General features: G+C 44.3%; 1 protein-coding gene across 1 annotated transcript in view; it reads right to left on the bottom strand.

The window, feature by feature from the left end:
* Positions 1-18,856, bottom strand: part of LOC138267209 (extracellular calcium-sensing receptor-like) — a 32,135-nt gene extending 13,279 nt beyond the window's left edge. Inside the window, exons 1-4 of the mRNA XM_069216063.1 lie at positions 18,675-18,856; positions 3,010-3,301; positions 1,591-2,421; positions 976-1,203 (exon numbers count right to left, since the gene is read on the bottom strand). Coding sequence (XP_069072164.1) covers positions 976-1,203; positions 1,591-2,421; positions 3,010-3,301; positions 18,675-18,856 — 1,533 coding nt within the window. The remainder of the gene's footprint in view (positions 1-975; positions 1,204-1,590; positions 2,422-3,009; positions 3,302-18,674) is intronic.
* Positions 18,857-19,060: the final 204 nt, after the last annotated feature.

Genomic DNA, 19,060 nt, shown 5'->3' with positions numbered 1-19,060 from the left:
TGGTGTCCTACCTGAACCAATATATAACATATTTTGCTATTATCTAGTGATTAGGGTGCCAGAATGTGTCTTGTGCCCTACACTGATTACAAGTTTAAACATTAGTTTTTTTCTATACCGATAGTACATTTAAATAAACAGTCCACTTAAAAATTGGCTGAAAACATGTACCACACATATCAGAAGTGCAAAGTTGTTGAACCTTGTGGTTACTACAGAAAAGAAATCCACAGTTTTGTTTCTTTGTCCTAAATACAGAACTTATTTGGCTAAAATCAGAGTCTCATTTCCTCATCATTGCTATAACACTAAAAATCTGAATACGTATACTGATATTACAGTTTTTATTCTCAGGCAATTATGAATTTGAATTCTTCTACATTTGTTCTGAGTGTGTAAACCTAGCTATTCAATTCTGGTTTTGTTAGATAAAGAACACAAATAAATCAAAAATAACAATTCATAAGACCTGTTTCCTTGTAGGGCACACCCATCAATCAGGTGAGTTAACCTGCAGTCACTGTGTGCTCTACCAGAAACTACTACCCCAAATGAGGGCCTGATTTGGATCTTGGTGGGTGGACTACTCCGGCACAACGGTGATGAGTATCCCGCCCGCGGAAATCTAAATCCCATTCTATGCAATGGAATTTAGATTTTGGTGGATAGGATATCCGGCACAGTTGTGACGATGTAACCCTTCCGCCAAGTTCCAAATCGGGCCCTATGTCTCTTTATAGAGTTGAGAGTTCCCTTTCAAGGGTGTGCACAGTGACAGAGAGAGTCAGAGATGCAATATCTTCTGTGTATTCACACACTCAGCTAACTCTATTGGGAGATAATTGCCACAAAGTAGCAGTAGAATTTGTACAAATGTATATGTGAGCACAGAGAATATGGGATACACACATAAATCTTAATTTTACTACTGAGGTCCCTCTTGATGAACAAAGAAATCCTATCACAGGCACATACCTGACTGGCCCTTGATACCCACAGGATGCCACTGGTGTTGACCTTGATGGTCTGACCATGAGGGGCATTGGAATCGTAGCTGCCCACCGTCATTTGCCTCAGGCCTCTCTCCTGACCTTGCTGCCAACTCACAATATCATAACGAACAGGGACTTCGCCATTTTGATTGAAGAATATTTCTTCTCCAGACTTACTTTGAAAATGCACATTTTTTACATAATGGAGAAGCTACAAAGGCAAGGGAGAAGAAATACAAACATTTGCAAATTCTCAGTTAATCAGGAGTTGCTAAACATATCTCCATGGCGACATCATCCTTTAGATTATCCTATCTGTAAAGCAGATCTGGGTTTAATCCATTATTATTCTGCTTACCACGTCACCCCAGTTTGGACCCAGCCATACGCAAATCAGTCTTGACCTTTCTCCCTATGGGAACAGTCCAGCCCGAACTCCCAAGCCAGGTCATATTTTATTTAGGTGGCAATGCTGGCTACCAAATATCTAAAATTCTTAAAAAGACTAAGCAAACTAACTTAAGTGACCAGCAACTTCTTTACCATCCTCCCACCTCGGGAAATTCATTGATGTAAAGGGGTTCTTTGTTTAATATACCTGCCAAGGTTTGAAGTTATTGATATCTGCACATGCCGTCTTGGAGTTTAAGTCTTTGTGACTCTTGCAAAAAATCAGATCGTGTAAACTCCATGCACTGGCATAAACTGCATTATAGACATTATAGCTGCTTCTTAAGTTGGTCCCATCATTGAAGTCAACTTGAAGGCTCCCTATCCTCTCATGTCCAGTGCAAAGCTTTGATTCGTTATCCCAGAAGGTAGTGGCATTTTTCTGAGGTGGCCATTTGCAGTTGAAAACATCTTCCCAGAACTCTGGCAAAAATACATTGTCTGGTGATGTGACAGGATTAATGGCATCGAGATACTCTTTGAACCCCGGTATCTCCCCGCTGTGCGTTCCAATCCCAATGGTGCCACTGAGGAACTCATTGTACTTTTCTATGGCTAAGGTAGCAGATGTAGACCAACCTTCACTAGCAATAAATACCTTGCCACTTACATTCCGTACTATCATCTGGTCTATTAATGGAACGAGCCCTGCATCACTTGAGAAGATGACAATTGCTTTGGCTGTTGAGTTTTTGATCACCTGAATGATGTGGAGGGCATTCCTGTCTGCTCTACTGAGAATGATGTTCTCGGAAAAGGCAATGCAAGCCCCGGCTTTAGCCAACTCCTGTTTTATTAAGTGGTACCCTTGTTGTCCATAATCATTGTCCTCAACCAGAATACCAACCCAGGTCCAGCCAAAGTGAACCAGTAACTGGGCAAGTCCCTGGGCCTGTAAATCATCATTGGTGATGGTCCTGAAAAAAGACGGGAACTGGTTTCTGTTGCTCAGGAGTGGACTTGTTGAAACATAACTGATCTGAAAAAAATCACAATTAAAGAAAAGGATGATATAAAAATAAAACCAAAAAAATAAAACCTGAAAACAATTATTTTTTTATCATGAAATAGATAAATGTTGAGATGCCCACCTATGTCTTTCAGTGAAAGCTATAGAGATATTTGGAGGTATCACAACTTGTCGAAATAATTTAGATATTTAAATCATTTTTGCATTGCCCCATCGACAATTTGTTTCATGGGAATCAAAATGAATTGCCATTTTTGCAAAAATATCATAACTTTGAATCTATGAGCAATACTGTAAGCTTCGTCTACTTCCATCACTGAAACTTCCATAAAAGCATTCCAATCTCTCCCAGTTAAATTATTGCCCCTTTACATTCCTCCCCATCATCTATAGATATTTGGAATCCTTTTTAAAGAATGTGCATCTACAAACCTAGTGGTCTGAGGTCTTGTTAAGATGTATCTAGTTTCAGACAGAGAAGATATTGATTTAACAATTTATTTAGTGTTGGGCTAAGTAATCCTGGAATGTCTATGCTTATCTGTTTCTGTGCTTCAGTACTGATGATTAATTGAGGTTTACTATACTGTTCCTTACCTGAGGGAATTTGTAAAGCCCTAAAATCCGGGCCATGACAATGGAGCTTGATGACCCTGCATCACCAATGATACCCATCAGAGGCAGTTCCCTCTGGCAACAAAAGTTAAGAACTGGTTTTTCCTGCCCTGTCAGCATCCATAACGTCGCCTGGAGGGATCGCTGATTTACCCTGCAGGAATCATAGATTTGGAAGCCAAGTGTAGTATTTGGTAGTAGATAATTGTTATGATTGATCTCTTCAACAGCGAACATCATGGCTTGCAGCCCCTGATAAGTTTGGGAAGGCGTTCTGAAACATAAACAAATGCATTATGTTCTAGAGAATCATTGCACTGTTTATAAACCTACATGCAATGTACAGTTGCCTAATCAGAAAAAAACAACATTCCATTAAAGGTATAATTTATAGTGACATTGTGGTCCACCAGACAGCTTGTGCAGAGGAGGCTCTTGCCTCCCTCCGCCTGTCCAGCAAAAGACTGCCTAATATTGACATACATTCTAAGTAGGTAGAAGATTGTGTTGTACTAAAGTGTACCAATCCCTTTACTGAACATATTTTGGCAAAATTGCCTGAAAGCAGGCCACCATATTGTCGTGGACTGCAGGGAATTATTTATCGTTTCATAGAAACATATTGCAAAAGCAGGAGGTTGTCTGTGTGAATCATAAATAAATGTCTGTTGATGTTCAAAGAGTGATTGAAATTGACTACGTCAAAAGGCACACTGTAAGGAAATGCCTCCTTGGCATGGTTACCACCAGACTTTTTGCCTTTGCTGATGCTAAGTTTTGATTTGAAAGTGTGCTGAGGCCTGCTAACCAGGCACCAGCACCAGTGTTCTTTCCCTAACCTGTACTTTTGTTTCCACAATTGGCACACCCTGGCATCCAGGTAAGTCCCTTGTAACTGGTACCCCTGGTACCAAGGGCCCTGATGCCAGGGAAGGTCTCTAAGGGATGCAGCATGTCTTATGCCACCCTGGGGACCCCTTACTCAGCACAGACACACTGCTTGCCAGCTTGTGTGTGCTAGTGAGGACAAAACGAGTAAGTCGACATGGCACTCCCCTCAGGGTTCCATGTCAACCTCACACTGCCTATGCAGTATAGATAAGTCACCCCTCTAGCAGGCCTTACAGCCCTAAGGCAGGGTGCACTATACCATAGGTGAGGGCATCAGTGCATGAGCACTATGCCCCTACAGTGTCTAAGCAAAACCTTAGACATTGTAAGTGCAGCGTAGCCATAAGAGTATATAGTCTGGGAGTCTGTCATGCACGAACTCCACAGCACCATAATGGCTACACTGAAAACTGTGAAGTTTGGTATCAAACTTCTCAGCACAATAAATGCACACTGATGCCAGTGTACATTTTATTGTCACATACACCCCAGAGGGCACCTTAGAGGTGCCCCCTGAAACCTTAACCAACTACCTGTGTAGGCTGACTGGTTTTAGCAGCCTGCCACACTCGAGACATGTTGCTGGCCACATGGGGAGAGTGCCTTTGTCACTCTGTGGCTAGTAACAAAGCCTGTACTGGGTGGAGATGCTTCACACCTCCCCATGCAGGAACGGTAACACCTGGCGGTGAGCCTCAAAGGCTCACCCCCTTTGTTACAGCACCACAGGGCACTCCAGCTAGTGGAGTTGCCCGCCCCCTCCGGCCACGGCCCCACTTGTGGCGGCAAGGCCGGAGGAGATAATGAGAAAAACAAGGAGGAGTCACTGGCCAGTCAGGACAGCCCCTAAGGTGTCCTGAGCTGAGGTGACTAACTTTTAGAAATCCTCCGTCTTGCAAATGGAGGATTCCCCCAATAGGATTAGGGATGTGCCCCCCTCCCCTCAGGGAGGAGGCACAAAGAGCTCAGGGCTAGTAGCCATTGGCTACTAACCCCCCAGACCTAAACACGCCCTTAAATTTAGTATTTAAGGGCTCCCCAGAACCTAGGAACTCAGATTCCTGCAACCTAAGAAGAAGAGGACTGCTAAGCTGAAAAACCCTGCAGAGAAGACGGAGACACCAACTGCTTTGGCCCCAGCTCTACCGGCCTGTCTCCCCACTTCTAAAGAACCTGCTCCAGCGACGCTTTCCCCAGGGACCAGCGACCTCTGAATCCTCAGAGGACTGCCCTGCTCTAGAAGGACCAAGAACTCCAGAGGACAGCAGCCCTGTTCACCAAAGACTGCAACTTTGAAACAAAGAAGCAACTTTGAAACAACTTGTGTTTCCCGCCGGAAGCGTGAGACTTGACACTCTGCACCCGACGCCCCCGGCTCGACTTGTGGAGAACAATCACTTCAGGGAGGACTCCCCGGCGACTGCGAGACCGTGAGTAGCCAGAGTTTCCCCCCCTGAGCCCCCACAGCGACGCCTGCAGAGGGAATCCCGAGGCTCCCCCTGACCGCGACTGCCTGCTTCTAGGATCCGACGCCTGGTAAAGACTCTGCACCCGCAGCCCCCAGGGCCTGAAGGATCCGAACTCCAGTGCAGGAATGACCCCCAGGAGGCCCTCTCCCTTGCCCAGGTGGTGGCTACCCCGAGGAGCCCCCCCCTTGCCTGCCTGCATCGCTGAAGAGACCCCTTGGTCTCCCATTGAAACCTATTGAAAACCCGATGCATGTTTGCACACTGCACCCGGCCGCCCCCGCGCTGCTGAGGGTGTACTTTCTGTGTGGACTTGCATCCCCCCCGGTGCCCTACAAAACCCCCCTGGTCTGCCCTCCGAAGACACGGGTACTTACCTGCTGGCAGACTGGAACTGGGGCACCCCCTTCTCCATTGAAGCCTATGCGTTTTGGGCACCACTTTGACTTCTGCACCTGACCGGCCCTGAGCTGCTGGTGTGGTAACTTTGGGCATGCTCTGAACTCCCAACGGTGAGCTACCTTCGACCCAAACTTGAACCCCATAGGTGGTTTACTTACCTGCAAAAACTAACAAACTCTTACTCCCCCCAGGAACTGTTGAAAATTGCAGTGTCTAGTTTTAAAATAGCTATATGTGATTTATGTGAAAACTGTATATGCTATTTTGCTAATTCAAAGTTCCTAAAGTACCTACCTGCAAATCTTGAACCTATGGTTCTTAAAATTAACTAAAAAAATATATTTTTCTATACAAAAACCTATTGGCCTGGAATTGTCTTTGAGTGTGTGTTCCTCATTTATTGCTTGTGTATGTACAACAAATGCTTAACACTACTCCTTTGATAAGCCTACTGCTCGACCACACTACCACAAAATAGAGCATTAGTATTATCTCTTTTTGCCACTATCTTACCTCTAAGGGGAACCCTTGGACTCTGTGCATACTATTCCTTACTTTGAAATAGTGCATACAGAGCCAACTTCCTACACACACTTGCACAGAAAATGAAACCGAGTGTCAAGCTCAAAATTCCCACCACTCTGAGGATGAACAAAATCATGAGAGCCAAAGACACTACAACCATAGCTCCAACTCAGTCCTAATTATGGGAATGGGAGAACGGAAGTGGATCTGAATAAAGGCTGCCCCAAAAGTCACCCCAGAAGGCTATGATCAGTCTGCACATGAGTTGCAAAATTACCCAAGGACAAGCCCATAGGATAATCCACTGCATTATGGACATCCTCACCAATAACTGCAAACCATCCTCGTTTCAGGAGAAGTAAGGAGTTGATGGTTTGTGTTGCCAGGCAGAGGACAGAAAGACCGGTCGGTTGGCATCTATTCTCAAGAATACCCAAGTTTTCTTTCCAAGCAAGGGATTTATTTTCGCATAATTAGCACAGAATTGTGATTCCCCAGCCTATGAGCGACCATCAAAGTGGCCATTTCGTGCTGTGCACCTGATTGGCGATCTTGTGTGTTGTGCACCTGATTCGTGATCCTGGGCCATCAGTGCACATAGAGGAGCAACCGTGATGGCAGCCATCTAAGCCAGTAGTGGAGGATGAAGCGATGATGGATGAACTTAATAGATGATCTTTCTTGTTATGAGACCAATTAGACTTCTGTCTGCGGTGAGTGGGCCCTGATTGAAGACCATGTTAGTCCTCTTCAGTTTCTATTTTACTTTCTGTTTCCTGGTTTCAGAGCTAGAGTACTCCTACTTCTGTGTCTATGTTTCTGTTTCCAAGGCACAGAAAAGGCACAATACTATTTATTTGTCTCTGTCAGACTGGCCAGGATGGAAGTCCTGTCCTCTTTCAATTATTGTAGCAACTTAGGGTACTTTTCAGACAAAGATAGACCCAGGCCAGTTAGTCCAATCTGTGTCAACTCATCCTTTGCCTTCATCCACCTGTGGTCCAGCTTCTCTCAGGCCCTGTGTTCCTGTTGATGGAACCCTGTACTGAAACAATGGTACGGGAAAGGGGATAACCCTACCCCTAGCACATGGCCCTGGAACCAGAGGGTGGCTGCCTACTTATACTAGTAAGTTGTTCCAGCCCCTCACCGGATGGCTGCTCCGCTGCATAGCTTCAAAGTCCTAGGCAGACCTTGATACAGCTTCCATCTTGGCCTCGGGGCAGACAGGAGACCACTCTCGGGAAGGAAGCACATTTATGGCGTACTGACTAATCTGGGCTTTACCCATCACTGCCAAGTCACTTCCTTGCGATACTCTGCATTCGGAAGCGAATCCATTGCTGGAGCTCGGTGTTCCCATGCATCCACCCATGGTTTTTGGCACATTCTGAAATGTACCAATTCTAGTGAACTTGGGACTGCAGTAAGATGGTACGCCTTCTCAAAAGAGGCGAAACGAGGTGAGATATGTTTATTTCTCAACGTTACTTTTTTTGCAGCACACATAGAAAGAGGATAATGCCTCTGAGGATGTGTTTGAGCAGGAACATATTCCATCCTGCACAAGAGCAATCCAGCCTGTAAAACAGGTAATGGTGCAAAGGTGCCTGCGTCGGCAGTAGGCAGCACATATTGGCCCGGCGCAGGGATAGCGTAGAGGTGCATCATATAGAATATATAGCACATTCCCTCTCTGTCCCTGTCATGCACCACAGCAAGTCATCTTGCTCTGTTCTGTGACTTTTTAGTAAATCTGGCCCTAAGATGTATGTGCCCACCATGAAAACAAATGTGGTACTTGTATTCAGGTAAACTTCCATAACCTAAATCCCCTCAAGCTAAGATGCTGTAAATCAAATGCTCTTCTGAGATTCTGGCCATGGAGTGGGCTATATCTACACAGATAAAGATCACCCACTGTTAGTTTTTATGTCCTTGTTGCACACCCACAGTGGAAAAAGATGCTGACTATTAACTCTTTTTTTTTCAATCTGTTCAACAGCGAACATAGATTATCTCCCATATGAATTAAATGAGCTTTGAGATGTCTAAAGTGCCATTGTTGGACTGTAAATAAGTCACATACGCACCACTCACTTTTACAATATCAATGTATCTTGTATACTCGTCTACTGAAAATAAAAAACTTCACAGCGTCTCATTGAGTGGGTTCTTGTTTTGGCTTCACTGTCAGTCTTGCCGAGTAGTCTATTTCACATCCTTTTTATGATGAGGGGTTGCCAGGGGCGTTGCTTGATCAGTATCATTTGGGAGTGTGATCTTCAGATTTTCCGACAATCAGGCTGGTATACAATGTTAAGTACATAATAGGACAAGCAGGGCACACGAGAGAGGCTAAAGGGCAGTGGAAAGGAAGATGAATATGGATTGATAATGGTATTAAGCGAGAGAAAACAGAATAGTTTGTAAAATAACCAACATTGTATACACTTTTAAAACCGAGAAGGAGAGTGTGGGGGGGGGGGGGAGGGGGGGTTTGGCTGTGCTTATGTAAAAATTCCTGATGAAATCCGACAGACACCCCACCACACCCGACTGAAGCACCTGCACCCAACTATTTACCAGAAAATACATTTATTTGGGGAGGGGTGTAGCATTCGAAACAACCCCCCCTACTCCCCCCCCCGAAACTACACCCCTGGGTGTTGCTGCCACTAGAGTGGTAGCGAGTTTACGTTTTTCACTATCACAATGCATTTTATCCCCATTGCTGTGCATTTTCTGAATCTCCCACGTATTCCATTTGTATACTTTATTTCGTATTATTCTGATATGGTTTATGGATCTATGAGCCTGAATAAGCTGTATTTGACCTGGAATTTGATCCCAACTGAGGTAGCAGTACGTGTTGCCTCAGTCCTCTGGCTTCAGCGAGGAGAGATCTCCTTATGGCTGTTTGCCTTTATATTGCCTATTTCACTGACAACTGGAAAGCCTATATAGTACTCTAGCAAGCATCGAAAGCACACAGCGTGCAATGACCAATCAGAAGCCTCGTGCGACTCACCCATGAACGCCACCACTGGTTTCACTTCCCCCAAAGAATACGTTTAAAGATCCATCATTATCAATCAGCAAGTCCTCTGCATTAAAGGAAATGGGGCTAACTTACTGCCCCAAGAATAGAGAAGGCAGACCTCTAGGTGTTCAGGGTTTCACCTGTAGAATTCCACACTCGCGGATCTGATACAAATCTTGAACTTTGAAGTCATCCCAAGATGGTCGCCTTGCTGCCGCCCCCAAACGATTGTTTGCATTTTCTATTCGCAATCTGATAACTTGCCCCTCTTACACTCTGTAGAACTCACTCTCCTGTGATTTCACCAGCACATTAAAGTGTCTGACAGGTAAAATACAACACTATAGAGACACTGCATACACTAATTAATAGGATAGGCCTGTCTGCCCATTAGTCATAGGGCAGCTAGAGTATTGTAATGTCATTTACCCTCATTTAAACATAAATGCAAAAAAAAATTTCAGGAAGAACAGGTTGCAGAAGACCTCTGTCTAGCCTCTCTACTTGAGCTCTAGTCTACACGCTAAAGTCAAAGCAAGTCTGTTGTGTTGTAGATGCAACATCAGAACAAGGCATCAGGATTTTTACACAATCCTTCAGAATTTGCCATTTCGCATAGCATAAACTTTCCTAAAATGCTTGTCTGTGGGGCACCAGTTTGAGTAGAAGATGTCTTGCTGAGAGACACTCTGTTCCCCAAGCCAGCCCCTGGCTGGTATGTCACATCAGTGTTTTGTGTGATGTATACCATGGCAGATAATAGCTACTTGAAATGCCAATGAAATGTATTTCAAATCATGTATGAATTCGCAAGAAATGTAACATGTTGATAAAAATGTGAAAATTCTACACACCCACATCACATAGCGCTTAAACGCCTCGTCAGGGGTAGTAAGCGCTATATAAATACGATTACAATACAATACAATACAATATCACATTTCATGTTCATCAAAGAACAATTTAAGTTTCCTTTGTAAATATATGTGTATTTCGAGCTTGCATATATCAATGACTGCTGCATACACTTTACTTCAATACACTGAAGTGCTGTCATAGTGATTCCCTTATCCTAAACCTTCCATACAATGAAGCCCCTATAGCCACCCCAGGCAACAGAAGCTATCCCATTTCTAATTACAGTCAGTTCTAGTAGGTAAAAAGTAAAATGTATATAATTATTGCAGTATTTATTCTACCTATAGAGAAGGACCCCAAGATTAAGCATCAGGGGCTGGGAAGAGTGGTGGAACTTGGAGCAAATACCCACAGAAGCCATTTAAAGGAAGTTAAAATTAATCAGGGAAGGAGAGGAGGCGGCCCAAGGGTGGATTTCATTATCCTGGAGCGGTACGTAAAGTGTCCTTAAGCGGTATGGAAAAGTGCATGATGGTGGGTGAGTTACCAATTTTTATTTATTGAGATTTGGAGACCTTCTGAACATAAATGTTGTACATGGCAATATGTTAATGCTTAAGGAAAGTTACAGTGGAAACACATAAAACAAACCATGAACCATTTGTTGCTTTGAATGGAAATGGGAAATGTGGAGGTTCCTGCAGGAGCACATTCTAAGAAAAATACCTAAAAACCTTTTACAAGGAATGTGATTTATGTAACTAAGAGCTTGGTCGAATCTACAGTCATTTGCATAGCAAAGTTAAAGTCTTACTGAACAAAAAATAATCAAATTATTATAAAGTAATGCCATTATCCTACAACATAAGCAATAAGCAAAAAATTTAAAAAGCACAACAATTCACAGGAAAATTACAAATCAAGTGAAGCTGTCCTATGCCAGTTGCGGTTACGGTCATGGGCAGTGGGAATAGGAAGAGGGCAGCAGCTTAATTTCAAAAAGGAAAATCACAGCATTTAAAAGAAGCAAAAGCAGGTATCAGAATGATGACACCAGAACTCTGGATATTTACAGAGCATCATGCTTGAGTTTTTTGTTGACAAGCATGCGTTGTGCGAGTCCACCTGATAGCAGTTATCTTTGTCATCCCTAATTTAGTTGTGTAAATCGTCCTTTACATCATAACATTCTCTCTGCTCAATGCACTTTGCATCTCTTGTGTATACATGTAGTGAATTTTATCAATGTTTAACATGCACTTTTTTGGTTGGAATTGACCGAAATAAAATAGTGAATGAATGAACAGAGCATCACTGCCCAGAACCAGAAGAGAAAGAAAATGACATTTGCTGCACTGATAGGGAATGACACCTGGGTGGACGTAGCTTCAGTGCTTATTATTTAATTCTCATTTATCTACCCTTAGACGTATCCTAATGCTGTAGCGCCCCTTGAAGGGATAAGTATGTAATCTATAGTCCACTGACACCCAGGCTGGTCGTTTTCTCTAAATGAAGGAAGCTTGAACTACTGCCGCTATGCTGTATCTCTTCTGCAGTGAAGGGAACCGTGCCCTGCAGCTGTCTCTTGTGACAGGGTGACTCCTGCTTTCCTACTGTCATGCTGTACCTGTACTGTGATGGGGGAAAACTAGTACTGCTGCTGAGGAAAGTTAACCTCTTCAGTGAAAGAATGAAGCTTGCAGTGCTACTGCAGTAGTGTAACTGTTCTCTGGGAAGTGAGCTTGCACTGCTGCTGCAATAGTGTAATTGTTCTTCGGGATGGGAGCTTGCGCTGCTGCTGCACTAGTGTAACTGTTCTCTGAGGTGGAAGCTTGCAGTACTACTGCAGTAGTGTAACTGTTCTCTGGGAAGTGAGCTTGCACTGCTGCTGCAATCTGGGGTCGAAGCTTGCACTGCTGCTGCAATAGTGTAACTGTTCTCTGGGGTAGAAGCTTGCACTGCTGCTGACAGATGTGTGTCTGTTCCATGAGGAGGAAAAGCTTGGCTGCTGATGACTGGGCTGTACCTGTTCTGTGAAAGAGGGAAGCTTGCACTACTCCTGCTATACAGTACCTGTTCTGCGCAAGAAGGAAGCTTGCACTACTCCTGCTATACTGTACCTGTTCTGAATGAGAGAAGCTTGACCTACTCCTGCTATACAGTACCTGCTCTGTTAGAGAGAGACGCTTGCACTACTCCTGCTATACTGTACCTGCTCTGCAAGAGAGAAGCTTGCACTACTCCTGCTATACTGTACCTGCTCTGCAAGAGAGAAGCTTGCACTACTCCTGCTATACTGTACCTGTTCTGCGCAAGAAGGAAGCTTGCACTACTCAAGCTATACTGTACCTGTTCCGCATGAGGGAAGCTTGCACTACTCCTGCTATACTGTACCTGCTCTGTTAGAGAGAGAAGCTTGCACTACTCCTGCTACACTGTACCTGCTCTGCAAGAGAGAAGCTTGCACTACCCTGCTATACTGTACCTGCTCAGCAAGAGAGAAGCTTGCACTACCCTGCTATACTGTACCTGCTCAGCAAGAGAGAAGCTTGCACTACTCCTGCTATACTGTACCTGTTCTGCGCAAGAAGGAAGCTTGCACTACTCAAGCTATACTGTACCTGTTCCGATGAGGGAAGCTTGCACTACTCCTGCTATACTGTACCTGCTCTGTGAGAGAGAGAAGCTTGCACTACTCCTGCTATACTGTACCTGCTCTGTGAGAGAGAGAAGCTTGCACTACTCCTGCTATAATGTACCTGCTCTGTGAGAGAGAGAAGCTTGCACTACTCCTGCTATACTATACCTGTTCTGAGAGAGACTTCTGGTGACTGACATGTGCCTATTTCATGAGGAATAAAAACGTGGCTTCTGATGACTGAGCTGTATGTGCTCTGTGACAGAAAGAAGCTTGCACTACTCTTGCCATAGAGTGCCTGTTCTGTGGGAAGGAAGCTGACACTGCTGCCTTCCGACGTGCACCTGTTCCATGAGGAGGAAAGGATTAGCTGATGGGAAATAAGTTGGAGCTGTGTTGTGAGGGAGAAAAAATTCTGCTGGAAATCACAGTTTTTTCCACGCACTTTGAAAGTCGCAGAAGTTTGCAAAGTTCCTCTTGCTGCTACCACCTATCTGGTGCCTTGTCTCTGTGCTACGAAAAGTTGCACCATTGCCCCCAATACAATCCCATAGTTGTGTGTAGGTAAATCTTTGAATTAATCTTTTCAGTATAGAAAAGCCACAACAACTGCCTATGGAAAATCTTGATATAATGCCCAAGTCAAAAGAGAGTCTGAACACTCACAAGAGAACAGTTCATTTGTGTTTTTTGTGTTATAAAAAACTAGCTGTCTTTTTTTTCGACAGGGATTACACAGCAAACTAGATTTTAGTGCATTGGTTACCAAGTAGCTCCAAACCATGTGCAACATTTTCGGACAGTCCTGGTTTTCTCAACACCCCTTTGCTCGTTGGGACTTCTAACCCCATATTGGTAGTGTTGGAAACACAACTACAAGCAGCAGAGAGTAACATGCTTCTGACTGGAAAGACAGAACCGGTCGATGGTGTCACACATGTCCTGAATGTGCTCTCAGGTGTGGGCCGTAAACTCCACTCAACTGGCAAAGTTTGCAGTTTTTTGCCCACTCCGTGCTCCTCCTTGAGCATGGAGATCTGGAAAAACTTCACCAACCGCTGTGTGGCAAAGTATTTCTCACGCGCAGCTCGCCAATGTCCAGTTGGCACCCACGGGCAATTAAATTGAGTGCTACGATGAGTCTGGCGTGATTTCTCAACACGGCGGTTGCGGCAGGTCGCTACCGCTTATGTTTTGAGAAAGATGTTGCTCAAGTAGGAAAGCTACTCGAGCAGCTGAGGAGGCAGCGCCCTCTGGCGCATCGCGTGGTGCTGTTCGCACTGATTTAACAGTGCGAGACAAGTTCCCTCCACAAAAAATCATTATGACATACGGAAATCCAGCTGCTAGGGTGACCACCTGGCACTGAGGCAAATTCTGGACAGGACTGTAAAAAATTCAGGACAAAGGGTCATATTTCAGGACAAAGGGTCAAAATTCAGGACAAACTTTCAAGAACAAACGTCAGTTTTACAGACACACGCAAGAGAGGCCATGCCTCACTATGTTGTCAGTGCATTTATTTACTCTTTTTGAACATAGCACTATTTATTCACTGTGGACCTTTTGTGATTGCCTCCTAGTGTGCTACATTCAGGTGTCACATTACGTCCTTGTTCAGTAGTAAATGAATGCCCTTCACGGCAAGGCCATCACCCCTACCCAAATCTACCCGATCTTTCCTGAAGAGAAAGTAACAGCAAAATTTTTATTATGTTTCTGAACATTTCAAAACCCCTGGCAAACAGTTTGGGAAACATTAAGGTAATTAACCTTATGCTAGTTTAAACAAATTGAACAAAAACATCTGGCTTACCCCAACCACCATGGACTTTCAACCTAATTTTTTTTAAGAGGCAGGGCAGATGGTCTTGGTGACAGTCTCACACCTAATGACAGGATGTGATGTACCCATAACTTGTCTGTAGTCTCACTGCACTAGAGTGTATGTTTGGGACTCTACATTTATCTCAGAAATGGGAGCCCGGACTACCAATCAAAGATAATAAAAGAGTAGGATGAAATTGAGATCAAATGGGAGATCCACGGCAAGTAATTCAAAGGATTGTTGCTAACAACTGAAAAAATAAAGAAGAGACGAACAAGGTGGGACAATTCCTAAAATCAGACAAGATGGGTCCACCAAGACTATTTGAAGGTATTGGGTACCTGGGGAGTTGTCTGCACACAGGAGCGAAACAGAAGGGGCACTGTCAAGTGGTTGAACAATCAACACCCATCCACCTTGGCAAACTCTTCTGGTGCAATGGTTCGCATGTTAGTGCTTGTGAAGGGTGAGCAGGGGCCAGACCCCTTGCAAGGTTGTGCAAGGCAATTGCCCGCTTAGTCCATGTCTTTATATGGTTTTGAAATTGAGCAAAAGCCAAACTAGAGATCTGGGTTATCCCTAAGTGTCAAGTACACATAGAATCTTCAAAATATTTGGGATGTAAATTGCACAAACAAAATTTACAAATTTTAAAATTTAATTCGTGTTTCTTTAACATATGGCACTGTTTTTGCCTTCATACACAATTAGATCTCAGATTGAACTGGGAACCAGTTACCTTTCGATACCTAATGATTAATATCTACCATTCTTACACTGATTTCCAGGATGAAAATCTCGGCAGAGCGAACGGTCCCTCCAAGCCCAGTTTGCTTTTTGGTCTTCTCTTCTGCTTTCTGTAGAGGCCATGTGGCACTAGCGAAGACGGTGTGCTACCCCAATGATAGTATTATTTTGCAAACCTTCCCCTGCTCATCCTTCATTCCTTCTTCAGACAGGCCACACATCTGATTTGGTTGCTGCGGCGCCATCGGGAGCTCTTTCCACTCTAAAGCTAACTGTGACTGCGGATGGATTAGATCTTCTGGACTTAGAATGCTTTTATTCAGCTGCAGATGTCCAATGGGTGGCTCAATGGCTTTCTGCCCACCTCCCTGCATGAGATGGGGTTTACCAGTAAAGACTTTTAAGGAAGGCTTAATGCACTGCTCATCGTTTCCTACTGACCATTCTATGGATCACCATCCGGGGTTATCATGCATGGCTTTCTCTTGTCTTGCCAGAACCTGTAAACTCACTGACATGAAGAAACCCTATGCTCCTGCACTACCTTTGCTAAGCCTTCCCACTCGCACAGGATGGCTGTGCTCAGAGCAACTCCATCAGTGGCATGTTGCAGGTGTCTTAAAACTTGGGACTTTTTTTCTGAACAGTGAGCTACTAAATTTCCAAACCCTTGTGGCAGACTACCATCTTCACCCCGGTCAACTCCTTACTTACAACCACCTTAAATAATCATTAAATGCCCTATTCCATGTCTGCTACCTAGCACTAACCCTACAAGAGGTGTGCCAGAAGCTCTGTACCATAGGAAATGGTGGCAAACTGATGGAATGGGTGTACAGACCTATCCTGCAACATGGAAACCACTCCAGGTCTTCTTGTCATACTGCCTGGGTGATTGATGTACCAAACCTATGCAAGATATGGACTAAAATACTGGACGTTCCCCACAAAGTAGCCCACATTTGCATGTGTTTAGGGAAGGAGACCCCCTGGCAAGAAGGCCTTTTCTTATCTGTCTGCCCCTCCCTCGCTCAGAGCACAGGAGACCCCCTGCCTTCCAGCCCAGCTGGGGAAACTCCTCTGCCCATAATTTTGCCCTGCCTCCTTTGCCCTTTAGGTGAAAGGCTAAAATTACGGACAAATGCCATCCGTTAAAGCTTTCATCACGGACAACGGACAGCAGGGCGAAATTACGGACAGTCCGTGAAATTTACGGGCGGGTGGTCACCCTAACCTCTGAACTCCGCAGAATCTTGCAGAGTTTTTACATAACTCACCACCTAGGCCCAGTATAGAAAAATACAATTTGTACGCTTTATTTGGGTGTAGAAATGTTTTGCATTGGATTATTGTAAAAGAAAATGGCTCATGATAATAATGACTGGTCAACATCTGGGTCCCCTTTCACTTTCTAGCTCACTAGAGTGTGCAGCCTGGACCCCTGCTCGACCAGAGCAGCGTGGGCCCGCACGTGTCCCGAGTCCTCACAGAGCACAACCTGCAGCATCGCGAGCAGCAGCTACAAGCACCTGTGCGGACAACAGAGAGGTGAAAACAAACCTGCCATGACCCTTCCTGAGACAAAACCTGCCTCCTTGCACGTGCCCAACCCGCGCACCCGTGACGTGCCCCCTGTCCTGAATTGGTGCAACATGGTTTGAAATAGAGGCCGCGGCAAGAAAATGGTGGGGCTGCTGCAGAAGACATCGGGGGGCCCTGCGATTGCCATATGTCGCAGATATTTATATTTCTGAGGATGAATGTGACGGAGCACGTTAATCCTGAAGGGTTAACGCTCCCTTCAAACGATGCGGCCCCATCCACTTGTACAGGGGAGAGCAAGTTGTCACAAGAAAAGCAAACGTGCAACTGTTTCCATATTGTCAGTGCTTTAAAATGGGCCGGTACTCTCCGGTACTGAGTACCGGCACTTTTTTATTTTGAGAGGGAGAGTACCGGCATATCTCAAGAAAAACGTAATACTTTTAATTGGAGAGTACCGGCACTTCTCAGAAACAAGCAGATACTCTGGTACAGAGTACCTGCACTTCTATTTTTCCATTTAAAGCACTGCATATTGTCTAAACTAAAGCAAACATATGCAACTATTTCCATGTTCTATAAAGAAAAGCAAACATGTGCAACTGTTTCCAATGGGGGGGGGGTCATCGTATTCTTGCAGCATGTTTTTCCTCCCGGCTACAGTAGCAATGGGCGAGCACTCACTCAAAATGTATAACAAACGAGGTAAATTGTAGGCAAGGTTCCAAGAAATGGATACAATGTAAATGTAAAACTCTATACTTGCTGGGTATTGATTTCCCGGTTATGCAGACTGCTAACCAGAATGGCATTTCTTTACGACATTCCTGTAAAAAGCATTTGACAATTTTACTGAGAACACGCAGCATTAGGCGTTTTTTAGGCCTGATTTCCGGCTCGATGATGGCCCGACGACCTCTCTCTGCGATCAGCAGTATTTCGTATTTGCACTCAGAAATGCTCCTCAGGCTATCGCTGTCCTTGGAGCCCGGGTCTGCCAATCACGGATGGAACATTCTCAGCCCCGACATTGAAATAAGCAAAAAATGTGCATCCAGCCCCGTGTCCAGAGGCATGCACTGATACATCCCCAAAGGCTGTTCTTGTGCCCCTTATTTTAGAAAATTACATTTGATTAGAGTAGACTGCGGCAAAAAGACTGTTTCCAAGAGCCATCACCACACACATAATGTTGAGCATTAGAAATAGAGAAAAGCATGTGGTAACGAGGTTGCCACCAGTCATTACTGCATCTCTAGAGGAGTGTTTTCTGAGTACCTGTTTATCTGACATTTTTAGCTCCACTCCAGGCTCTGCCTCAATGTGCTAACTCCAGCAGTGTGGTAAATTAATTTAAGACCCATCAGCACAAGAATACACGATCTGAAGAAACAGAGCTGTGCCTTTAGAATACCTTTTATTTATTTTTTTGAAGGGGAGCAGTCACATAGTCATTGAGGATATTGGAGGTAGATGTGTGAATGGTAAAAAGGGAAACAAAAAAATAAATAATAGAATATCCATTTTTGTGAAAGTTTTAAAAATACAGATGTAAGTAATAAAACATAATGGACACACCGTTGAACAATATATTTGAAATACAACTTTGCTGCCAATTACTTCAATAGATCTATTTGCTCAGGAGGCAAATATATCGATTTCCAAGGACTCCAATAAAGCAAATTGTAACACTATTTTACATACCTCCGGCAGTTGATTGGAGCAGGTTCTATGGTGAAAGTGATCTTCTCAAATTCTGCATCATCATGGAATGGGAAGATACCTCCCAGAATGACATCGCCGTCACTGAAGAGACCGGTCACACTATAGGTTGGAAAGTGGCACCCGGGATTCATCATCATCTGGACGTCGCATGTGGCAATCATGCAACGCATTAACAGATAGAGCAGGACTTTCAGAGGGATGGAGAGGTTGGGATGTCTTGTGAATGATCCCCTCTCCATGGTCTGAGGATAGACACTCATTGAAGCACACAGTTATTTGGACCCCTAGTCCGAGATGAAACTAGCAACAAGAGTTATAGACATTGTCCATTTCACTCTCTCGCAAAGTTCAGAAAGAAACAATGC

This window comes from Pleurodeles waltl, chromosome 12 (genome assembly GCF_031143425.1).
Source record: "Pleurodeles waltl isolate 20211129_DDA chromosome 12, aPleWal1.hap1.20221129, whole genome shotgun sequence".
NCBI lineage: Eukaryota > Metazoa > Chordata > Amphibia > Caudata > Salamandridae > Pleurodeles > Pleurodeles waltl.
The sequence above is the reverse complement of the archived record's forward strand: the minus strand, read 5'-3'. Positions and strand labels throughout refer to the sequence as shown.